A 26,592-nucleotide genomic window follows, 5' to 3' on the forward strand; every position below is an offset into this window, starting at 1 on the left:
CTCGCATTCACTTTCAGAAGCTAGACATTTTTTGAAAGAAACCAGTCATCTTCCGTGCACGTCATCTCGATAATAGCAAAAGAACATTGACTACAAAAAGCAGAAGGATCAGAGAAAACCTTGCGAACTAAAGAGACTGGAAGATCAAAGAATATCTATTTAAAATTCTTTCCACCTTAAACCCCTCTCAAATTGGAATAGCCATCAGTCATCCATTACTAACAGAGCATGCTGTATTCCCTCAATGTCCTGGGGGAGAATAAAGCCTAAAAAAGAACAGTGTCACCAAAAACTTACAAAGAATTAAGACTGTCAGTCATAAATAGCCAAAAATAAATGTAACAACAGCAACAACAAAAAACTCATACAAAAACTAGCAAAATAGAGTACTCACACAGTATGGGGTAGCAAAACAATGGTGTGATCATCCATACCTACGTTTTCTGAAAGCTGAGGGTGTTTTCACTGGCTTTGACATTTTTCTAGCAAGACCAGAGTTTTCTGTGATGCCATTTCACAAAAATAAGCCAAAAATGGACCTTTAATTTCAACTTCTCATTTGGTTACTCTAAAATTACTACATTTCTGGTGTTTAAGAATAAAAAAAAAATTAAAAAGAAGAATTAATATTCCTACTTAGAAATATACAAGACAATCTTAACGTTAATTTTCTCTAAAATGGTACCGTTGCCTTTCTTCAATGCATTTATTAACCATAAAAACAGAAGCCCCAAGTTTTCCTCCTAGCAAGTGCGTGGTAAAGAAACGATCCTTCCTTTCCAACATTCATACGGTTCTTTCTGCTGTTTTACCTGTTGCTTTTTTTCACTCCTGGGATCACTATTGCTTCAAGAACATTTTAAAATCTGAGAATATGGTAGAAGCTTCCTCTAACAATACTGCAACAGCAATATGTTTATTCACTTCCTGTCACTGTCATAATCTGTGGTTTCTAGATGTATTTTTAATGCCTGATGAAACAAAGCTAAATGGTGACTTTAGCATTAGAAATCTTTACTGTTGAAAGCTAAGGGATTTCCTCTATTATTTACATTACAATTTTTAGTTGACATTAATACCATGTCCTTGTTCTTCGCATTATCGTCTTTTAGAAAGAAACTCCTTTGAAAAGTCATGATGAATTGTTGCTTTACAAAACCTTAAAATTCTCAGAAGGGCTTTATCTTTTTATCAGAGTATCTATCCCTCATAGGATTTTCATTCTGCACAGGCTTTTCATTTCATACAAATAATTTATGTTTAATTCAATTAAGTTTATGATCTTGAAATCATGACAAACATATCCAGTATCTAATATTTTTCAATAAAACTTCCTTGATTGCTTTTGTAAAGCATTAACTGAGATTGTCAGTTTATGGCACTGATGAATACAAAGCAATTTTTCTGGCGAGTGTTACAATACTTGGGACAGTGAGTTCCCAAACATTTCAGCACACTGAGCTTACATATGTGATTCTTCTAAGTGGGCTCTAATGTTTCTATAACCTGATAAAATGCTATTAGTTTTTTTGTAGCCACCTTTTAAAAAGTACTTCGTGTGCTGAAAACAAGTTCAGAAATTCAAAGCAATTTTATGTGAAGTCATGTTATCCTTACATCAGTATCAATTAATTGCTTTCAAGAAAATGTTGGTAAATCTCTGTGAGATATAAAACATAATTGTTTATGCTCTGTAAATCCAAGGGTTAAAAAAACCTCATTGCTTATGTTCGTGTGATTTGCATTATCTGGTACAGTGACAGTTACATATTGTCCTTTCAGATGTTTGCTAATATTTAGGAGAAATTTGGGATGACCTTGGGATGATCTCTCTCAGTCCAGCTGCTTAACTCTAAATTCTATTTAATAGCAGTTTGTGAAATCAGCACATCTCCTCGGAACTCTCCCGTGGGTTGCAAGTGATCAAACAGACAAAGCCATAATGACAGGATGGTTAGATTGGTTTAACAGAAAGGGAATTGTAGAGACATTCATGAACAACCATGAAACTACACATTGGAAAGGCCGTATCCTTTATTAAAACCACCACAAATACAAAAGCATCACTGCACTATATATGTATACTGTATATGTATATTCTCAAATTCTCAGAAACTTATCACAGATTTACTGGCTTTCCACCTTATTACATGTCATATCCCTCAAACATTAAATAGAAGCAAAAGTCTCCATGCAATTTTCAGATGAAAAACATCCTGTGTGTTTTCAATTTGTGTGTTTTCATTTAGACGGTTGAAAGGATTTGCTAATAAATGTTTCCCAATTTAGGCTTCCTGGTCATGGGAGTGACATGTCCTGTGCCATGTAGAATTTGGTAGCTTGTAATGTCCATTTAAAGTTCAAGTGTATCTTGCCTTCTCGGTAGCAAGAGCCAGCCTGCGGATATTGGATATACAACCAGCTGCAGCTTCCTGGAGATCCTGGTCAGGGGACCCAACCATATCCAGCAGAAGCTGTCACACATAAGGAGGAGGAAAAAGGACACAGGAACACAAGCATTAATCTAAAGACATAACGTTAGGCTCTGAAAATAATTTTCATTAGTAAATATTTTTTAAAGCCACCAAAAAGCATAAGAAATTCCATTTGAGCAAATGCAAATGCAAACGGTGCTTAATCAGATGCAGGAATTCCTCATGCACTTCTTACTTTTCTGGAGCTGAATTAGACTCCTTCCTCCCCAGTTTCTTTGGGTATCTAACTGCTATTTTGGGGTCCCGCTTCTGAAATTTCTCTGGCATCCTTTCTGGCTTTTCCAGCAATCAGAACAAGCCAACAGCATACCATGCTTAGACTAGTAGGACACCCACTTACGTTTAATCTCTCTGAGTTCCAATCTGCCTGATCATGTCACAACCTCAATTTACCAGTCACTTACTAGGGACTTTTAGTGACTTCCAGTGCCAACTACCTAGAGCTGATCTATTAACTGGTGCTTGAGCGTTTGTGCCCTCTGGCTTCAATACCTTTGTAGCTACTCATCTTTCTCCTCTTCTCCAAGATCATACTTTCCCATTTCTCTTGACTTTATTGGTGCTATCCCCTTTCTAAAATGCCTTCGCATCCCCTTCTCTGGCTTGGTAAATTTTATTCATCTTTCAAAACAGACCTAGCCAACTTTTCCTCAAAGCCTCCATGATTTCCATTAAAATGCCATTTATTCCCCATCAGGCTCTCAGTAGCAGTTTACTCAAATGTCTGTCGCTACACATATTTTTCCTTTTTTAACAGATCTTTGGCTTAATGCTTTCTGTCCTTCTTTAGATAGTAAGTGCTTAAAGAAACTTACCGAATCTAATGCATAGAAGACAAATAAATGAATTAGAACATTTAAAATCTACCAATTATGATTCTAATTAATAGTCCTGGTAAAAGACTTTTTAAAAGTAAATTTGAATTACATATTTTTCTGCACGGTAGCATTTGAATGCAAATGTGATAACGCCAGAAAATGAGGATGATTTGATAAGCAAAGAAATCTTAGAAAAATATCACGAAATGTCTTACGTATGCCAAGCTTAGGGTGTGGCTTTTACTCTGTAGGTAATAAAAAGAAGTTATTTAAGAACTTTAATCAGGGGAGTGACATAGTCATATTTGTAATTTAGAAAGGTAATTTTTACAGCAAATTATAAAGTATGGACTGTAGAGAAAAGAGGTGGAAGGGGACTGTATATTACTTCATGCAGAGGTGACAGGAAAGAATAAAAGACAAGGATCACGAGGAAGGAACAAATTCAAGGGATATTTTGGAATGAAATAACTGTTCAATAAATGGCCCCAGAACACCTGCTTATACAATAGAAGAAAACAGAAATGGTAATCTCACATCATACTTAAATATCAATTCCAATCCTACATTAATGATGCTGTAGGACTCTCTTCTTAGTTCAGCTAAAGACAGGGTCCTTGTCCCAAGGCCATGAAAAATTAGGCTCACAGACAATTTGAAGGGGGAGAAAAATGGAATTTATTGGGCAAAACAGGGGGAAAAATAGAAACAGGGACACTGCAAAGCCAGAGTCCCTGCTGGTGTGCTTCCTGCTTCGAAGATTGAATCCCAGTTATCACCCAGAAGAAGGAGGGGCTGGGCTCTCCCTGCTGCAAACAGCAGGAGCTTCTCTGGCTCCACCCCAGTGAGCATTCCTCTCAGTGCTCAGGCCATCTGAAGTTTCTCTGGGGACCCCTTCCCACCTGGCTGTCTCAATAAGATTAGATAAGAAAGAGATAATGCAAAACATTGAGAAGGTTGTATATAAGAATATCTTGTTGTTCAAATTGGGGCAGTGAGGAATGTCTGCCCTCTCAGTTCCTTGACCTCCCATTGTCACTGATCTTCACACTTCAGCCCTCCACTTTCAGGGTCACACCTGGGTCCTGATTTTTCATCACTTTTATTTTTATTTATTTATTTATTTATTTATTTATTTATTTATTTATTTTGAGATAGAGTCTTGCTCTGTCACCAGGCTGGAGTGCAGTGGCACAATCTCAGCTCACTGCAACCTCTGCCTCCTGGCTTCAAGCGATTCTTCTACTTCAGCCTCCTGAGTAGCTGGGACCACAGGCGCGTGCCACCACACCTGGCTAATTTTTGTATTTTTAGTAGAGATGGGGTTTCACCATGTTGGCCAGGATGGTCTCGATCTCTTGACCTTGTGATCTACCCAGCTCGGCCTCCCAAAGTGCTGGGATTACAGGTGGGAGCCACCGCACCCAGCCTTTTCATCACTTTTTTTTTTTTTTTTTTTTTTTTTTGAGACGGAGTTTCGCTCTTGTTACCCAGGCTGGAGTGCAATGGCACGATCTCGGCTCACTGCAACCTCTGCCTCCTGGGTTCAGGCAATTCTCCTGCCTCAGCCTCCTGAGTAGCTGGGATTACAGGCACGCGCCACCATGCCCAGCTGATTTTTTTGTATTTTCAGTAGGGACGGGGTTTCACCATGTTGACCAGGATGGTCTCGATCTCTCGACCTCGTGATCCACCTGCCTCGGCCTCCCAAAGTGCTGGGATTACAGGCTTGAGCCACCGCGCCCGGCTGCCTTTTCATCACTTTTAACAATTTGACCTCCAAACTCTGCAACCACAATGTCTCCTCCCACGATTTGGCTATGCAACCAACATCTTACTTGTTTGTTCTCATCATGATCTCTTCTTCATGGGCTTATACACTTTTTCTTTAACCATCTTCTGTCTTCATTTCCTCCAACCAGCTTAGATGGCACAGTCCATCTTTTGAATCATTCTCATTACCAGTTTCTTAAACCTCCTTACGACATCCATCCAGGAAAGCCGTAAGTGTCCGTAAATCCAACTCTGTTCTTCCCTGTGCCTTCACCAATAACTGAGCCCGTGGAGGGCTGTATGTCAACAAGGCAAATCAGTCCACTATCAGTTCAACCTCAACTGGATTCTCATTCACTGCCCAGGAATCAAAATTTGTGTCTCTCTCATTAGGTTACTTTCCCTTTCCAATGCCTCTTTTAAATCTTCCTTCTTCTTCAATCTCCCATTCTTCCTTCCAGCCCCCATTTCCAGAAGATGACCAACAAGGTCTCCTCCATAAACTCAGTAGAAGCCATTAGATAGAAACTACTCTTCCTAAAACTGCAACTATGCCAGCATCTGAGCAGATCTTTTTATCCTAACTTCCAGTTACAATGGCTTTCTCCTATCCAAGGCCCACAATCCACTTGTATTCATCCATTCTTATTCTTAGGACATTTTACTACCAAATACTCCCTGTCTCTCTTCTACTTCAGCTTTCACCTCTTCCTTTCTAATGATTCCATTATTGAAACACATGTCTTACACATTAAAAATAAAACAAAACAAAAAGACACCACTTTGACCCCATTTTCTTCTCTTTCTAGCCAAATTTCTTTAGAGTTGTTGTCTGGAATTCCTATCTCCAGTCTGAAATTCCATCCCACTCACTCCACGCTGCTTTCTGCCTTCGCCTCCTCTGAAATGACTCTCTCAGAGGATGTCGGTAACTTCCTTCCATGTGGCCAGCAGTAGTGGACACTTAGGAGTTCTCATCTTATCTGACCCCTTAACAGCACTTGATATCATTGGCCACTTCCTCCTTCTCTACCGTGCTCCCCCGCTTTTCCTCCTATCCATTCATTCTCATCTTCTCAATCTGTATCGATGGCTCTTTCTGTTTCTTCCAAACAAAAATTGCGAGAGTTCATCAGCACAAATTCCTCTTCTGTTTTCACTCTGTTCTCCTTCCCTAGATGACATCTTTCACTACCTGAATTCAAATGGCATTCATATGGAACCAGCTACTAAATTTCTACCTTCACCCCAGAACCTTCTTCGGAATGGAAAACTTCATATCCAACACTTCTTAGCCTTCTCCACTTGAAAGTCTCACAGCTACCTCAAGCTTAACAGATTCCAAATGGAATTTTTAATTTTTTCTATATAAACATGAATCTCTTTCCAAGTATTTTCCTGTAGCGATAATAGATGTTATCACTTAGTTGTTCAAGACGGAAATCTCCCTGCCTCACACTCACTCCCACCCTCATCTCCCTGTGCTGCATCCAACTGATTATCATATTCTTGTGATTCATCTGCCTACACATCTTTCAAAGTCATTCACTTCTCTTCATTACCGTTGTCATTCATCCCAGCAAAGCCTACAACAGCTTCCCGCTGTCCTTGCACCCTGTCTTGTCCCTGTCTGATTAACTCTTCATGCTGAATCTAGAGTAATTGCCTCAACTGGGAAATTTACTAATAAGAGACAATGTTTTTGAGAAACAGGAGGGAACAAGACATGATCCATCTTCTGAGATTCAAGAGAAAGATTCTTTTCTGCATGAGGGAAACAGGGACATTTGAAGGGGCTCATGCCTCGAGAGTTTTGTATTATTATTTTTCTCCAGCATCATTCAATATCCCCGGAATAAGACAGAGGAAATAGATTATAGGAGTGTGATTCATTTGAACAGCCATATGGTCTGTGCTGGGCTGGAAGGGAAGTGAAAACAGGAGGCTACTGATTGCTGGGAGAATTAGGAAGTGAGGCCTCAACGATGCAGGAAAACAGTTTGGTGGGATCAAAGCATAGGAAAAGGGCGAAAACAAGACATTCTAGTCAGCAAATGAGATATCTGGAGATTTTACAGATAAAGTTGCTTTGAGTATTGACAGGATCCAGGCCATGGCCATGGAAATGTAGGTCAGTATAAGATTGTTATGCAGTTTTGTTTTTGTTTTTTTGAGACAGAGTCTCGCTCTTTCACCCAGGTTGGAGTGAAGTGGCGCGATTTTGTCTCACTGCAACTTCTGCCCCTGGGTTCAAGGGATTCTTCTGCCTCAGCCTCCCAAGCTGGGATTACAGGCATGCAGTACCACGCCCAGCTAAGTTTGTATTTCTTAGTCGAGACAGAGTTTTGCCACGTTGGCCAGACTAGTCTCGAACTCTTGACCTCAGGTGATCCACCCGCCTCCGCCTCTCAAAGTGCTTGGATTACAGGCTTGAGCCACCACACCCGGCCTGTTACACAGTTTTATACATACACACAGATGGATGCGTGTACCCATACACACTTAAATATTCTCATTCTCTCTCTCTGTGTGTAGGAAAGGGAAATAATGGAAAAATAATGGGCGGGAAGAACAGAGTAGCCACTCTCTTTGGTTATCCTCACACATAGCTTAGATGTCTTCGTATAGCTATTCACACTTAAATCCCTTTCCTAGCTTGTAACTTTTAACTCATGATCTATAGTTCAGAATTTTTATTAACCTCTTTTTTTATACCTCAATTTGCTATATAGTCAGTTAAAGTTATTTTTTAAAAATTTGTATCTATTTAGAGGGTACAAGTGCAGATTTATACTCTTCCTCCCATTTCCCATCTTTTGGAGTCTCCAATGTTTATTATTCCATGTGTACCCACTTTTTGGCTCCCACTAATAAGTGAGAACATGCGGTTTTGACTTTCTGTTTCTGAGTGATTTCACTTAGGATAATGGCCTCCAGTTCAATTTATGTTGCTGCCAAAGACATGATTCATTCTTTTTTATGACTGAGTAGGCATTCCATGGCAAATATATACCACATTTAAAAAAATCCAATCCTCTACGGACAGGCACTTAGGTTGATTCCATATCTTTATTATTGTGAATAGCGCTGCAATACACACACAAGGCAGGTGTCTTTTTGACAAAGTAATTTCTTTTCCTCTAGGTGTATATCCAGTAGTGGGATTGCTGGTCCAAATGGCTGTTTATAGACAGTCTTTAAGGCAGATCTAACTTTATAAAATTTAGGCGATTTCTTCTACGTACATACTTCACACCATTCAGACACCATTTTTCGTACTCACACAGATTTTACTGACCTCCTTATTGCCCATATCCACCATGGTCACCTTTGTTATCCTGGAGTATGACGTGCCAGCTGTAAGCCTGGAGATTTCACTCCTCCACACCACCACTAAATCATTGAATGTGAGTGCTGCCAGCCTGGGTCCCAACGGATCCTGATATTCACAAGTCTCTGTGCCCAATGGGCCTGTTATTTTCCTCACTTCTGCTTTCTGATCTTTATTTCTTATATCAAAGCAAAACGTTCCAACTAATTTCTTGGTAAATTATATAATCAAGGGATTGACCTGATCCCTCGATTACGTAATTGTACAACCCCTTGATTATAGGATTTTAAAAAGTTATTAATTTCCCTTTACATGACTTATTTTCTCACTTCTTTTCCCAAGTAGATGGTTCATAAGGCTTCATGAGTCCCTGTGTTGACTTCACTGTTATACAAAATATAGTACAAAAACTCTCCCAACAGTCAATCACTTTACTAGACAAGAATGATTACTTTATGAATTTTGTCATTATAGCCAGGTCATCACAACGAATAATGCCAGTTACCTGTAGGTGTTTCTGGGTCCCAGATTAGAGGACCTAATGCTACACTAAAAGCTTGATTTACACAGTGAATGAAATTTAGAAAAAAAATCCAGTCTACAATTGCCCTATATTTGTTGTTTAGGTAATGGGAAGAAAATAGATTGCTAGCTATAGCAATTCCGTCTCCCTCCCACAGCCACCTGCCTTGCTTCCGTTCCAGTCCCTGGCCTCCCCTCTCACACGTCTTGTCATTGTGGCTTTTTAAATCCAGAAAGAAGTGAAATAGAGTCCTAGCTTCGAACCCCAACTACCTGAGAAGGAATCTAGATGCCTTATGGTGTTCACTCCTTCCCAGAAAAATCAGTATCAAACTGTAGTCAAAGGTATGGGTTTTGAGGTCAAAGCATCTTGGATCTGTACCCTGACTCTCCCAGTTACTGGGCACATTAGTGAAACCCTTAACCCAACCTTCTCATATGTGTAAAGAGATCACCTACCTCTGAGTGTCATTGCAAAGATGAATTAAACATATAACTTCGATAGATGTTTAAACACCTGTATTCACAGCCTCTTCCTGTCTTTATGTCCTTTGGTCTTTCCCCTTCTCATGTCATCTGATGATTTCCCCCAGCCTGCTGTAAACCCAAGTCTGCAGTGTGTGAGACAAGCATGGAGGAGCACAGGTGGGGGAAATTTACACTGGCAAGGGCAGAGGACTCCTTATGGGACAGAAAAGAGCAACCGAAGGAGAAGGAATGAGAAAGGGAGAAAGAGAGAACTTTTGTCCTGTTTCAAAGAGTTTGAGGGGCTTGAAGCAGAAAGGTTGCTTTAGAAGCAACTCTGAGGTGAGAGAAATATACTGAGTATAAGAAAGATTAAGGTCTTAAAGTTTAATAGTACATGATTGTACACTATCTTCAAGAGAGAGTGAAACTAGGATTCAAATTACTTTCAGGCCAGGTGCCGCCTATAATCCCAGTGCACTGGAAGGCCAAGGTGGGAAAATGGCTTGAGGCCAGAAGTTCAAGATCATCTTGGGCAACACAGCGAGACCCTGCCTCTATCCAAAGGAAAAAAAAAAAAAAATTAACCAGGCATGGGTGTGGTCAGGTCCACCTGTAGTCCAAGTAGCTGGGTGGGTCTGAAAGGCTGAGGCAGGAGGATTGCTTGAGCCTAGGTCTTTAAAGCTGCAGTGAGCTAAGATTGTACCACTGCAATCTAGCCTGGGTGATACGAGACCTGGTCTCTTAAAAAAATATATTTTCAGTTGCTATTGGGTTTCTAGGCTTTCGTTTCTCTGACTGCATTTTCAGGTCACGACTGGACCGTGAGGCAGCCTGGCTTCATATGGGTCATACATTTCAATCACATAGTTCATTGCCCAGTACAAAGCAAATGCTCCATGAATGCTACTCATGTTCATGGTGATTATTTTGCCGGTTCAGAAGTCTGGTTCTGGCATTTATTTCCTGGAGGGTTGGGCTGGTTAGTCTGGAAGAAAGGAGGAATTTTGGCCCTGAGGTCAGTCTAGCTTCTGTCAGCACCTGCTCCAGGCCCTGCCTTGTCGCTGGTTGACCTCCATGGATACCGATGGCCCAGGCTCCACGTGGCACTGGCTGCTGCCACCCTGTACAGCTCCCTTGGAAAGGAAACCCTTGATCTGATGTCTGTCAAAATCTAGCCTGCATTTTGCCCATCCTCTTTTAAACCTGGTCATTGTTCTGCAGTCTCTGCTTGGGCTTTCCAAGAGTCGGTTATATTTATTCCCAAACTCTTGATCCAGTTATATAATTTCACATTGCATAAACCAATGGACTGTGAGTGTCGAGTGTCTGAGTCATAATGTTTGGCATACAGAAAGCTGCTGTGCGGTGGCTATTCTCAGAGCCAACCAGATAAGGATTGCTGGAGAGAGCATCTCCTGTGTGTTCACAGGACTTAGTGAGAAGAAAACATTAAATCCAAGCAGGTACATTTTTTGACTCTACTCTATAAATAATTTTTTTTTTTAAATTTGAGTAACTTCTAGTCCTGAGTATACCAAGAGGGCTACTCTTTGCTGGGGAATTTATTTTGCCTTAAGTTTCTTACGTTAACCACAAGGCTTCATGCTATATCCCATATGCTGGTTGGTTGAATTTTAGCTTAAAAATTAAACCAATGTTCAACACCCGCCTATGAGTGAGAATATACGGTGTTTGATTTTCTGCTCTTGTGTCAGTTTGCTGAGAATGATGGTTTCCAGGTTCATCCATGTCCCTACAAAGGACGTGAACTCATCGTTTTTGATGGCTGCATAATATTCCATGGTGTATATGTACCACATTTTCCCTATCCAGTCGGGTGTTGAACAATGAGAACACATGGACACAGGGAGGGGAACACTACACACTGGGGTCCGTTGGGGGGAAATGGGGGAGGGACGGGGGGTGGGGAGGTGGGAAGAGATAGCATGGGGAGAAATGACAGATACAGGTGAGGGGATGGAAGACAGCAAACCACACTGCCATGTGTGTACCTATGCAACAATCTTGCATGTTCTTCACATGTACCCCAAAACCTAAAATGCAATTAAAAAAAAAGAAAAAAAATTAAACCAATGAAATCCAGCAGCCAACTATTTTTTTTTTTTTTTTTGAGATGGAGCTTTGCTCTTGTTGCCCAGGCTGGAGTGCAGTGGCATGATCTCCACTCACTGCAACCTCTGCTTCCCAGGTTCAAGCCATTCTCCTGTCTCAACCTCCCAAGTAGTCAGGATTACAGGCGTGTGCCACCACACCCGGCTAATTTTGTATTTTTAGTAGAGACAGGGTTTCGCTGCGTTGGTCAGGCAGGTCTCGAGCTTGTGACCTCAGGTGATCCGCCTGACTTGGACTCCCAAAGTGCTAGGATTATAGGCATGAGCCACTGTGTCCGGCCAGTAGCCTACTATTTTAAAGAATTATAGGGCCACGCGAGATGGCTCATGCCTATAACTCCAGCACTTTGGGAGGCTGAGGCAGGCAGATTACTTGAGGTCAGGAGTTCAAGACCAGCCTGAGCAAAATGATGGAATCCCCATCTCTAGTAAAAATACAAGAATTAGCCAGCTGTAGTGGTGCACACCTGTAGTCCCAGCTACTCAGGAGATTGAGGCAGGAGAATTGCTTGAACCCAGGAGGTGGAGGTTGCAGTGAGCCAAGAAGTTGCCACTGCACTCCAGCCTGGGCAACAGAGTAAGACTCCATTTAGAAAAAAAAAAAAAAGAAAGAAAGAAAGAAAAGAAAAAAATTATAGGATGGGCAAGATTGAATTTTAAAAAAAAATAAAGAGAGGAAACGTGTGGCTTAGAATGGTATATGAGAGTTGCTTCCTTAAATTTACCTTGAGTGACTCATTAATGTCAAGCCCACAGGTTACCTAGCATTTGCATAACATGAAATGATTTCATTAGCTACCAAGCTTACTATGTGCCAGGCACTATGATTTATTCTCTACTGCTGAATTTAGCCTGCTTTATTTTACTTAGTTAAGTACAGGCTCAATCAAAGGTATAATTGGAAGTCAGAATTTTCTGTGTGCTCAGGGTCTGAATGGCTTAATATTGAGAAGTACCCCCATGACCCTCTTTGAGTTTTGCTGCTAGCTCACTGTATTGTTTTTTCCTGAGTTTTACTTTATTGTCAGTGAATGTTACTCATTGCTTTGTTATACACCCAGAGGCTATGCATCTAATGCTGTTTTACAAATTGAATAAGGTTATGCTACTGTCCCAAACCACCATCTGAAAAATATGTAACATATACGTGTCTTGGTTTTGAATTGGGCTCAGAAATATGTTTCTATTTTCCTAAGAGGCTCACAAGCAAACTAAGGCATTAATTTCTTTAAACTAAGGCACTAGTTTCTTTAAAACTAATAGAAATACTAGCAAAACAGAAACCCAGTACAAAATCCTGAATTTGATGTACCACTGACAGAAATGAAAGTACAGTGTGTGTTTTCAAATCACTAACACACGGAGCAAGGTGAGGGTGGTTTCTTATCTTTTGGTCATAATTACATAAAAGGAATCATTTTCTTAGGAATGTGAGATACAAATTTGGTACAAATGAGTATGAAATTGGTATACTTTTTTGGTATCTGTTTTTTGATCTATAGACTTCCTTTCCAACAATACAGACATTTTAAATATTCTAAGGGGCTTACCTTTTTGAAGTCCTTGTTCCTTTCAAATGTTTCTCTTTTTAATGCTCCACCTCCCCTAAAACACACCCGAGGACTTTAAATTTATTGGGAGTTTCATATATACATGGAAGGAAAACTAGTCCCCATGCTTTTGAAAATTTAATTGCACAGAGCACTTTAAAACATCTTTCAAACAAATAACTTTTTACAATGTTGGAGCGAATGAGAACGTGGGGACAGGCATAAGGAGTGGTTTGTAGATTGGGTTAACACCAATGCTTCCTCTGGTGTAAAGGGCTTTGATCTTAAGGTTCATGCCCTCGGCATGCAGCTGCGACCCACAGTTCACATCTCCTGGAAGGTGTGGCAAAGGTAGCATGGGAATCGGGTCTGCATTCAATTTTTACATTTCCCTTGAACAGTTTATGATTTTATATAAGATTTCAGTTGCATGAAAAATATGTACCAATTTGAGTGATAACAGATTTTCTTGTGGTTTGACTTGACATTGTTTGGGTGAACATAGCCTGGAAATAGGAGTTTTAATTAGAGCCGGATGAGCTCTGGAATACCAGCCTACATACCAGGCTGAGGAGTTTTCCCAAAAGATCTTAAGTGCCCAGAGCTGATTTGAACTGCGAGCCCTTCTGACATTCTCCTGTTTACAAGGCTTTGTGATGATGTCATAGCACTCATGCACCACCCCATAACAAGAAATGATTGTGTCTACCTACAGAATGGCTTCCCAACTATTCGGGTTGGCTGGAGTTCTGCTCTAATGGAGACTCCACTGCAGTTTCTTGCACATCCAGACTGAGCCTTAGTAATTCATTTCATATGACAGCTCACCAGAGCCAGAGGCCTCAAAGCAGAGTTAACATTTGCTGGTTGGGGCAAAACCTTTGGTTCTGTCGGTCAGTGAAGGGATTCAAGGGTCTTGCCTTTATTGGTGTCTGTCCTCCTCAAGGTGATAGGTGTGCATGTGATCTGAGGTCCATGTCTGCACAACTTGGATCTGCTTATTTGATCCAGTGCTATGTGCAGACATTCATAAGTGTATCCTCTGGGTTTTCTTCCATGTTTCTTCATGAATTTTCCACCAGAGAGCTATTGTGCCCAAGCAGACAGACAGGAGATTCACACATTGGGTTTATAGCACTGGGAGCAGAAATGGGATAAATAAGAGAGAGAACCTTATTGACTTTCTTCCAAAAATGCTAGAAATGGAGAACGACTTGATGACTGGCTGGGTCAGGAGATTGTGGGATATTGCTCAGTACCCTATATCAGAGGAAAAGGAAGTGACAAGTTTCTGCCTGCCCAGGGAAGAAGCTGATGGTATCATCTGGAATGGCTTCAAGTTGCTCTTGGATTTTTATTCCTATTAAATACAAAGAATATCTGTGCACACAGGGGCTTCTTATATAAGAATGCTAAAGAAATAATAGGATAAGGCTGGATTAAAAACACCTATGTGGACAAGGTTGTTTAGAATTGCATTTTGCTATTGGCTAGATCAAAGTGTATACGACAATTTTCTGTTCTCATAGACTATGCAGTAAAGTGGCTATGAGTTTACGCTTTGAGTTCAGACTCTGAATTTGAATCCTGACTTTACGTCCTCCTAACTGTATGCAACCTGAGGTAACTCTCTCTAAACTTCAGTTTTCTTATTAATAAAATTAGGATTTTTAATGGTACTTTCCTAATAAGATAGATGTGGGATTAAATGGGAAACTTAATGTAAAGTGCTCATGCTATGTGCCTCTAAATTATGGCTGCTATTATTATTGTTATTGTTATTTTGAGTTGAAGATTGTTGTTGACCAGAGACATTAATATTTGCTGATAGCTCGTTTTCTCTGCTATAGTTCCTATTGGATTGATCCAAATAAGCATAATTTTAATCTAGTATGTTGAAAATGAATACATTAACAGAAGGTTTGTGGGTCCTGTTAGATGGTCAAAAACAAAAGTCAAGGCATTAGAAATAACACATCCCTATGTTTATTAAAAGAGATCAATAAGTTCTTATTCAAATTACTGTTTTCTCCTGTATCAGTCTCTAGGCTAGGAGAACGTCAAATCCTGCTATGGATTGAATGTATGTTCCCTTCTAAACTCATGCTGAAATTTAATTGCTAATGTAACAGTATTAAGAAGTGGGGCCTTTAAGAAGTGAATAAGTCCAGAGGGCTCTTCTCTTATGAATGGATTAATGCTGTTACAGAGGGATTGGGCTCCCAATAAATGGGTAACTTTGTCCCCCATCTGCTCTCTGTCTCATGTACTTGCTCCCACCTACTGTACCTTCTGCCATGGGATAACTCCAGATGCTGGTACCATGATCTTGAACTTCCCAGCCTCCAGACTGTGATAAATAATTTTTTCCTTATTAATTACCCAGACTGTATTTGGTTGTAACAGCAGAAAACGGACTAAAACTCCACTAGTAAACAAAGACATGAATTAAATTATATGGAACAATTCATAGATCTCCTTATTTGGAACAATCCATAGGTTTCCTCCAGATTCTAAGAAAATTGGCATCTTGATATAAACTCAGAATACAGTCTCTGGATTTAACTGGGATTATCTTCCATTGGTATGAGATTGAAAATCTGTGGGCTGTCTGTATTATATTGTTAGATCCATTTTCTGAGAGACTATTTGGAAATAAATTTCTTGGGTAAACAGTCAAACAGTGGAACAAGCTGGATTTCACTGTCACTTCTCTAGAATTCTAAGTCTCCAGCCCTAACGTGATCTCTAAGCCATTCAGCTTCCTACTTGACATTTCCACTTGGATATAAAAATGCACTGCAAAAGGGACAGAGCTGAATTCCTGATCCTCTTTTTTCAAGCCTTATTTCTCACAGCCTCCCCTACTTAGCTAGTTGGTTGGGCTGAAAATCTTGGCATATCCTTGACTCCTCTCTTTCTCTCATAGCCTTAATCCAAGCCATGAACAAAATTCGTTGACTCTACCTTCAGAATAAACCCAGAATCTGTGGTTATATCTTCTCATTACCTTCACCGATCTCACCAACTACTCTCTCTTGAAATGAATTTAATAATTAGACCAAGTTTTCAATATGCCAAAAGACCTAGAGCTGACTTTCAACGTGCAGCCTAGATAAAACAAAAATGCTCAGATTCAGAATGTAATAAAACCTTTCTTTCTCTTCAAGGGGAGACAGCAGAGAAGAGAAAAGACAGCTTATCAATCTGGGCAAATAGTAGCCATGAGTCTTTTTAAGAACTGACATGCTTAATACTCAACTTGAAAGTTCCTGGAATTGCTGCAACATATATTTCATTCCAGCACTCCAAAACTTTGACTATTTTTGCTTTGCACACAATGACCTTATGAAAATGTTTTGATTTGGTTATTGTCTTCATGACTAGGCCATTAATGAGGAGGACAGGTAAAAAGAGTTGAGTTCCAAATCTAGGTCAGCTTCACATAGGATAGGGACGACATGTGTACAGGAGCAAGACGATCCATAGCCTGGGTCAGGTTATCAGAAGCTGAGATGTCTGTGGCAATATTTGGAATCCTTCACAAATTAGACTTTGCCCAGGGTATGGAAAGCAAAAGGTGACTTAAGTCAATGTTTCCTACACAGTAAGTGGAATAGCAGCCCTTGTTAACACCTGAACCACTGAATGTATGTTTTTCTAAAATATGAATAAAATCATGGCTAAAAATGACACCTCATCCCCATAGGAAACAAACAAGACCAAAACGTTTTCATCCAATCAGTAACCTCTACTCTAACATCGGACCTTGACCTCCTCAACTCCATCGATCTTCACTTCAATTTCACGTTAATTAATCAACCATTCTTATGGTCACACCCGGACCTTAGTGATACCAATGACTGCTTCACCTCTGCCTCTCATTGCTGTCTATCATAAATTCCAGATTCTGGAGGAGGCAGAATGGGATCAAGAAAATGGGAGGCACTGATCTACCAGTGCAGTCTCCCGACTCTGGTCTACCATGTCACCTGCTTTTCTGTCACCAGGTTTAACTCTCTGTTCTCTATCATTCTTCTCCTATAGTGACATTACGAGTTGAAATCCTGGCTCTGAATCAGGCTTCTGGATCATGTACATCCACTGCAGCAATGGCACACACCTTATGATCTCCGATTTCCATTGGTTCTCCATGCTGCCCCGCCATCCACCCAGGTGTCTCTCTCATCAACTTTCTCCACACCAGCTATTTAAAACCATCTCCACTCTCCTCAAATTACCTAACCCACCACTTCAGTTCCCTCACTTTCAAGCATATGTCTTTGCCTCCTACTTAGTGGGGAAAATAGAAATCACGAAAAGGGAAGTGGCCCAACTGACTGCCACCACACGCACAGATTCCTGCTGCAAGTGCACCCATCCCTTCCTCCTCCCATCTGTCATGTGGAAGAGGTTTCTCCTCCTTCCCAGGCTCATCTCCTTGCCCTCATGCTCCGCATCCACCTGCCTCCCTCTCCACTTCCTCTGGAAGCTGTCTGCACCATTAGCCCCCAGCTTTCCGGTATCTTCACTGTTTCTTCCACCCTCCTTCCTGCTCTTGCCAGTTAGCATTTAAACATCTCTGCTGTCTCAGAACAGAAACATAACAAACAATGGAAAACCACCAAGAACTCCTTTACCTCCTCTGCCAGCTAGCATCCTCACTCCTTCTCAGCCAAACTTTTCCAAGGGTGACCTCCATTTGCTGCCTCTATTTCCTTACTTCTTATTCAAGGTCATCCATATTCGCTTTGTTATGCATCCAGGGGACATTTTTGGTTCTTGTCTTATATTACTTTTCAATAACACTTGTCCCATTGGTCATGCTCTTGTGCTTAAAATATTCTTTTCTTTTGACTTTGTGAAAATAACACTTTCCTGATTGTTTGTATTTTCATCTCTTTAATACTTTAATTGCTTCTTTTTTGGAGTCCTCTTTCTTAGCCCATTTTGATATGACTCAGGACATCATGGTATGTCTTTCAACTTCCTCATTTTTTGTCCATACACCCTCCAAAGGAACTGTCCTTCACTCTCATTATTTCATGAACTACTGCTCTCAAATTTGTGTCTTTAAGGACATATACACAGAGCAAGCACACACACACAATATATACATATATATATATGTGTATATATATATATATATATATATATATATATATATATATATTCCATATCTCTACATTGTTTTCCAAGATATTCAAGGCCATTGTGTCCCAAATGAGCTCTCATTTCTCCCCACAAGCAGATTTCTTCTATGTCCTTAAATCCTGTTGTCCAAGCCAGACATTTAGACATCAACACTCTGCTTTCTTCCCCAGGCATCACATCCAAAAAGTCACAAACCCCTGTTGTTTTTATTTCTCAATTATCTCTTGAATCCACCCATTTCTCTTCATCTCCAAGGATATCGTCTTAGTTGCAACCACCATTCTCTCTCCCTAAACTACTGCCGAACTCATCTTCCAGCACTGTGCCCATCCACTCTCAAATCAGAGTAACTTCTAAAGGGCCAATGGGACCCACTGATTCTCTAGCTCAAAATATTTTAATGGCTCCCCAATGCCAAATTTTAATTCCCCAAAAGGGTTCACCGGAGTTTTCAGCAGGCTCCAGTTGATATTGCCCTCTTCTGTTCATCTTGAGCTTCTATTCTTTTTTCTGTGACTATATATTACTCGTGCTACTTTAAAAGTTCTAACAAGTATATTGGCCAGGAGGAGACGCAGAGGAGATGAGAAGTCATCAGAGAGGAAGGGGAGGACAAGGAGGTCATGAAATCATAGAAACCAGTGAAGGGCCACATTTAAAGGAAACGGAGATGTCAATATTATACTCTTTCTTGGGGAGGTTAAGTTCCTTGAAGGTTGAAAAGAGTCTCTTGGAATCATGGATTGGGAAATCTCCGGTTTCTAAGGCAAAAGCCAGAAGACAGTGAGCCGAAGAGCCAGGAGCAGCTGGGACAAGGAGGCTCTTCAGAGGATACTACATCTCTGATATGGTGATTTTCACAGTGGGTGTGATCAGTTGATAGGGAGTTAGGAGCTGAGCAAGTAGGCAAAGGAAGATTAAGAGTAAATATGCAGAAGTGAGAGGGAATAGCCAATGTCAGAACTTCCAGCTTCTGGAGAAGTCAAAATGATATCACCATTACAGAGGATGGAAGAGGCCAGGAGAAGGACCGGCGGGAAGATGTTTAGACTGAAGGTAACTACGGGTAAGTCTGTACGTATGGGACAGGAAGTTGAGGTATTTTCTGCCTTTAACTTCATTTTTTTAAATATCAAAGGCAAGTTCATGTGAGTAATATCCCTACTTAATGCAGACATAGGGTTATTGTTCATAATTTAACATGGAAGTATTTAAAAAGTAACAAAAGATATGCAACATTTATTAGAAAGTAATTACCTTAATTACACAAATAAGTTTTTCACGGAATAATTTTGTTTTGGTTTATAGCTTTACACTAGGAAATGCTAAGAATTTGTATAATCTGATGCAAAACTGTCAAATTAAATCTTACCAAGTAAGAAAAATTCAAAATTCTTTAATATAAGAAAAACACCAAACTGAGAATTATCTAAATTATATACATATTTAAAATGAAAAATTAGTTCCACAGTATTCCTTAACATTAGAAAAAGTATAAGTTTTTGATGTTATATTTGCCTTTATATTTATCTGTCTTCCAAAATGGACACATGATTAGAAGAAATTCAAAACCAAAGACAAGGCAATATTTAAAATACATGATGGAATATAGAATTCATCCTCCATGTGGTTAAAGAAAGAATAGGTAATATCCAGAAGAGAGGGAGCCAAATAATTAAAAAGGAATAAAAAAGGAACAAAATCCTTTTGTTAGGCTATTTTCCCAATTTTATTTTGATTTTGGTTCAGCTTTCAAAAGTAGATTAATATAGAAAAAATAAAGTACAAGGCTGGAAAGAAGAGTACAATTTTTCTTCTTCGATGTCAAAGAAATAGCTTTCCCTGCTCCTACTAAATTGGAACTAAGCTCATAAGGATGAAAATAAATGACTAATTTCTTGGGAAATAACCTTAAGTGAAAGATTCATTTGATCCAATAACTGCTTTTTTCAAACTCCCGTTGACTTAACCTCATTCTCAAGGCCTCCTCGGCCTATCCTTCCTTTGTACGCTGTTGATATCGAGTGTACCTTAAGAGTCTGTCTTGTTATTTGCTACCAATTTGAGGAATGTTTTCCTTGTCTCATGTAATTTTTTGGAAGGCTTATGTCAAATGTGGTTATTTCTTTTTTAAAACTTATTTCTAATAGAACTTGTCTAAGACCTTTAAAAACGAAACCTATAAAATATTACAGTAAAATCTCACAAAGCAATGTTTCTACCCACTCTGAAAAAGTCCCGATAATCTCCTAAACATTTTTAATAAGCAACTAGTTATTAATTTTAGTCTTTTTGCTAAAGTGATATAAAATGATGCCTTTCAATTTCATCTATACAAGAGTTTCACATTTCAGTGAAGAAACAGAACTGTAGAACAGAATGATCCTTCTTCCTCTCTGGCAAAGACTTGCGTTCATTTCAGAGCCTGTCTTACATGATTTTTGCCAGCTTAGGTTTTCAGAATTTCAGGGCTGGCCCTAAGCAAGGTATTCAGGCAGTGATAAAAATATTTTTTCTTTAAACAGTGGAACCCGTTTTTTTCCCCAGATAAAAGTTAATTTTTCTATGAAATCCATATATATGTGAATACACGTATGCAAGATAAAATGGAACATCTGAACAGAAAGTAGAGCACAGGGTCTTGGAACTTTGCTGTTCCTTCTTGTTCTCCCTGGAGATCCTTGAAGTACTTTCTCCAACTCCGCGATACTCTAAAAACTGTTTATCTGCATAATAGGAGCATGGCCTAATCCTTGGTCTCTACACCTCCTGGTTTCCTGGATAGTCTTTCTCACCACATAGCACCTCCCCTTTCTGCTCACTCCTACCTGGTGATGGTAGCTTCCTCATGTTCCATTCATTCCACACAGATGCTCAATCCGTACTTACTCTTCTAACAATTGCCTCAAACTACTGCACCACAGTCCCCAAAGCTCTCATTCTCTCAGAGAGTCTCAACTCATGTTTGGAAGAACACAGCTTAAACACATTCCTACTGAGTTTTAAGTGGCTGATAGATAGCCTCCTTAATCTTCCCAGATTTAAAATGTATATTTACAAATTTTAGAGAAGATAGTTTTTCAGCCAAATCTTTAATTTATGAAATTTCAAATTATGTGGCAATATAATATGTACATTTCAGGCAGCCCAGTGAAATAGTTCTATTTAGGAAGGTCTTTTAGGGTCCCCTAAAATGATATATGCAGAGCATAGTTTTTATGTTATACTGACTCTTCTTAATATCCTCCCTGTAGCATTGGAGTGGATTGCATCTCTAAGCCTTTTCCGGAACCAACCCAGAGTGCCTAATGGAGATTTAATAAAGTCATTCTTTTGATGGTGATCTTACTTTAATATCAGTTTGGATCTGGGGCACAGAAATGGCTTATTTATGCCAATAGTTATTTTGCGTTAACATAGCTGTCTTCAGTGCACATATTATTCATCTGGCAAGATTCTTTAAGAATTTTTTTTTCTTTAGTGCATCTTTTGGATAAGTCGGGCTGGTGGGCAGGTCCTTGTTTCATTTGTTCCATCAGGTAACAAGATGCAATGTTAAAGTCACTAAGAAAAACACTGTCTAGCCCTAGAGAAGTGGATTGGGGAGCGAAGAGTCATGAGGTGGGATCTGGAGGCCAGTGGCCCAGGGCACAGTGCTCCCAGAAGTTCATCTGCCTTTTGCTTGGATGCATCTTTACCTCTGCAGATAATGCTACCTCTGCCTGCAACATTGATGGACTCTAGTCTATCACAACAATTCCTTGTTCTTTTCTGATACTAATTCAAATGTTCTATGCATTGGAGGTAACATTTACAAAATATTAAATCTGTACATTTTTTCATCATCTCCCAAAATGACATTCCCCTGCCCAAATCCACCATTAAAGACCCAGGAAAGGCACAGGGGATAGAACCTTCAAGAATGAAGAGGATAATAGGAACAGTAGCTAACACTTCCACAGCAAGTGCATACCATGTATCAGGCACTACTTGAGGTGCCTTATACGATACTGATTCATTTGAAGTTCTCAACAAACCTAGCTAAATTTAATTATTAACATTCCAATGTATAGATGAAGAAACTGCTGCATAGAAAGATTAAGCAATTTGTCCAAAGTTTCAGAGCTTGGCAAAATCAGGATCTGAACTCAAGCCCTAGATGCCATGTTCTTATCTTCATGCAGATGGCCTCCTTTGGCATAGGTGCCCACACAGAAGCAGCTGGTCTGGCCTGGTTCCTGGATGCCTGGTGTTGGCATTTTCTGAGGCATAGCTGGTCCTCCCTGGCCCTTTGGCCATCATGCTCATACTCTGTAGTCCCAGCCATTTGCCTTCATGTTTGCAATTGTTCCACTCAATGGAGCCTGTTTGTTTCTGCAAACTCTCCCTGTGGGTCCATGGGTATACGTGGTTCCCCTTTCCCCTGCATACCATATGCAGCCAATGAGGGCACCAGGACCTACCTGAGGCTCACCCCTCTAGGTGCCTGCCTTGACCCACAGTGCGTCACTGCTCCTGCATCATATTGGACTCATAGTCAAGCACAGTCATGGCTTCCCCTTAAGGTTGGACCCCATACTTTCATCTTTGCATCTTCAGGGGCCAACGCAGAGATAACTCAATAAACATGATTTTGAAGTTCAGATGCTTGGCATATTTCAACTGCAGCAACAAATGAGACTGAGAAGATTTAAAAACCACTCATCGGAAACCTTCCACTGATTTCAATTCAGAATCCTTAAAAAATATCCTTGAATAATTCTCTGGTACACAATAAAGCTTATTAGCCATTCTTTTGCCTGGACACAATGTTTCTGGGTCTCTCTGGTTTGTTTCTCACAGCCTACTTGTACACAGACTTGATTTCATCATGTATGCCCTCTTTCAAATATCTTTAACTTCTTCAGTAAGATAATTCCTAGTGCTGACCCTAGAAGCATACTGTCAAGGAATATGCCACATGCTGCTAGCTGACTACTTTCTCTCTTGTCCCTTGTAGCACAGCCAGGTTCTCTAATTATCCACAGCTCAACTTTTTCCACCTTCTTTCCTCATGTTGTACACACACACACACACACACACACACACACACACATACATTTCTTTTCAATTACTTTGGTATAGAACTTTGTCAAACACATCCTGGAAATCTACATAATGATCTGACTGGCTCCTTCTGGTGTTACAGCATAGGCTACCTGTTAGCACATTTCCTGTATTACCAGAGCACACATGACTAGGAATGCTATTTTTTTCCCCTTAAACTTTATTGCTCAACACATATGGCAAAAGAACTTAATGTTGCATTTCAGCAGGATACACTCACAATGCATATCTTATTTATTATGATCCCACAGTATGCTAAGGCTCTCATAGGTTAGAACTAAAGATCTCTTTTTCAGCATATCAATTTACTTTGACATAAGCAGCTACTGAGAAAATTATCCTACTTATCATGAAAGGAATAAGTAATGAGAATAATTTTTTTTTCAAATTATTTCAGTAAAGTTAAAAGGTATATGAAGAAAATATCAGTACAATATGGCTTTTCAAACTTGGCAGGGGCAGGTGGAATCTATGATGAAATTGTTACCTTAACAGATTGGCTCTCTCCCTTGCCTGGCCACACTTTTTGAAGTTTTTCACATACCACAAAATACATGATAAAGAGTAGTTCAATTTACTCTGAACCCTAGCTACATGGCCACGACATATTTAGAGGTGAATCCAGGGTGCATTCTCAAACACGGTGCATGCTTTCCAAATTTACAGTCTGATTTACTGCTGCCAGTTATGACTGCCAAATGCTTCTGACAGTGTGGCCAGTTTGTGGTGTCCCTAAAAATCATCAGCAATTTGAAAACATTAGCACCCGGCAATAGTCATACTTTGCAATGATTGTCTGTATTTATCACCTTACTTTTCCAGGGTACAAACTGAAAAAAAAAATCAAGGAGAGAAATTGAACTTCTCTAGCAGCAGAGAAAATACAGCACTGGAAATAAAATGTATTGTAGGAACTCAGCTCCTCCCTGTAGTATTTAAAAATTAAAATAAACAATTTAAACTCTGTGGCTTACGTGGCTACAGAGAAGAAAAATATTGTAAGTATGTATCTCTCCTCAAATACTTTTTATTTTGTCTTCACATTTTAAGAGTATTTTGATATGAGGATATTATGGTTATATGTGGGACAAAAAAATGGAGAGAACAGTTCATTGCTTCATTCAACAAATATTTGTGATGTTCTGCTCCGTGCTGGGCCCTGAACTAGTTCCTGGAAATGCAGGAGTAGACAAGAAAGGCTTGACTTCCACAGGGGTCTTGCAGTTTACTGAGATGCACGAGTATGGTGTTACAATTGGGGAGAAGAGATGTGCGTTTCCTACAGACAGCAAAGCAAAAGTAGGCGTCCCTGGAGAGCAAGAGCGAATCTGAAACCTGAAAGATGGTTATGAACAAAGTACTGTGTAACATGGGGATGCGGAGAACATTCCAAGCCGAGGAAGAACAGTGGTAAAGGTTCCACATGGTGCCATCTTACAGGGATTTGCAGTGTGTGCAGCACCAAGGTGCTGTCCAGAAAGGTGGCATCCAGACTCTGCTCTGCTCTCCAGCTTGGACATCCTGGCATGTCACTAACACCCCACCAAAAGACACAAAAGGAGCAGATGATTGCCGAGACAAGTCCTATGAATGCATTGATTTGAGTCCCAGATAAACTATTTTAACCTAAATACTCCAAAATGCAGTGATTGAAATAATCTGGAAGTTTGTTTTCCCTGGTGTAACATTATATGTGCATGTGGTCTAGGGCTGGTAGCATCACTCTGCCACCTTCATTGTGTTGGCCAATCTCAATGAGTCCAAAGCTGCTCCAAAGGCACTATCCCTCAGCCTTCTGGAATAGAGATGGAACCAATGAAGACACAGGCCTCACTTATATAGGGCAAAATACACAAAAAGCACACGCCACTTCTTCTCACTTCCCATTGGTGAGAACCTAATCACATGACCACACCAAGACTCAGGGGAAGCCAAGAAGCATCTTCTCCAGCTGGTTGCCATGTGCTATCATCAAAGAGGGGAAGATGAAGGTTGATGGATATCCAGGAAGTTGTGCAGTGAGGAAGGATAGGGGGCAAGGAGTGAGATAATGACGGAGAAGCAGGCAGGGGACAGATCATGAAAGAGCTTGTTTAAAGCAAAGGGAAACCATGCTAGTGTTTTCAAAAGAGCATTGATTTATGGGGATATACTTGCAGAAAAGGCTAGTACAGAGAAGGCTTGATTAGGGTAGATACAAGCTGAGGCTTCTCAGTGATTCTCTCATTTAATTCTCAGATGTCCTTGTTTACCAACAGTCCAAATTCTGCATGCAGATGACACTTATCTAAGTCACAGGGTCTCCAAAGAAATTGCCTGAAAGCTCTGATTAATGGAAAGTTCTTCTGTAGTTGTGGATGGAAACCTGATATATCCTATACTGTGCAACTTTACACTGTCAGTGACCTTGTGACATGGCTCTGAGTTTTCACAAGATCACTCAGGTCCCAACAGAACACATCTGTGCTTGTAGACATTGCACGTCCCTGCATCCTGGCCAAGCCACAGAGGACGGCACAGCCCCACCAGCATGCCCTTGGAGAAGCATCAGATCCCGTCACGGACACAGGGTCCATCTACATGGCCTCTTGGCTCTGAGGAGATGGGCTACTGAAGCCAGCACCTGCAATTCTGTCTATAGTGGAAAACAGAGAGGCCGAGGACTGAGTAACTGCTGTCTGAGTTGGTTCAATGGGACTTTAATCCAGGGAGGTTAGATGTGAGAAGGAACAACTTAGAAAGTCACCCATCTCACACTTTAGCCTGAACTTGACAATTCTACTCCTGTAACAACAACAGCTGCAGCAACATTTCAGGTGCCACCACTGTGAGGCAGCTGTGTTCTCTCTCTCTCTGTACAGTCAATCTTTGAACAATGTGAGGGTTAGGGCACCACACCCTTATGCAGTCAGAAACCCACATGACACTTTTGACTGCCCCCAAACCTAATGACTAATAGCCTTCTGTTGCCCAGAAGCCTTACCAATAACATAAATGGTCGATTAACACCTGATTTGTGTATCGTGTATATTACATACTGTATTCTTAAAACAAAAGAAGTTACAGAGAAGAAAATGTTACTAAGAAAATCATAAGGAAGAACCAGCCTGTCCAACATGGCGAAACTCCATCTATACTACAAATACAAATTAGCCAGGTGCTGGCAGGCACTGGTAATCCCAGCTACTCGGGAGGCTGAGGCAGGAGAATCACTTGAGCCCGGGATGCAGGGGTTGCAGTGAG

At 40.2% G+C, this 26,592-nt stretch overlaps 1 protein-coding gene across 3 annotated transcripts in view; it reads right to left on the minus strand.

The window, feature by feature from the left end:
* Positions 1 to 2,008: 2,008 nt before the first annotated feature.
* The window catches only part of ODAD2 (outer dynein arm docking complex subunit 2), a 156,627-nt gene continuing 132,043 nt past the window's right edge, over positions 2,009 to 26,592 (minus strand). For all 3 annotated transcript variants that reach the window (XM_074405155.1, XM_039478994.2, XM_074405157.1), the window contains one exon: positions 2,009 to 2,474. In XM_074405155.1, the coding sequence (XP_074261256.1) occupies positions 2,361 to 2,474 (114 nt within the window). In that variant the 3' untranslated portion in view covers positions 2,009 to 2,360. The remainder of the gene's footprint in view (positions 2,475 to 26,592) is intronic.

Source organism: Saimiri boliviensis, chromosome 8 (assembly GCF_048565385.1).
Source record: "Saimiri boliviensis isolate mSaiBol1 chromosome 8, mSaiBol1.pri, whole genome shotgun sequence".
Lineage (NCBI taxonomy): Eukaryota > Metazoa > Chordata > Mammalia > Primates > Cebidae > Saimiri > Saimiri boliviensis.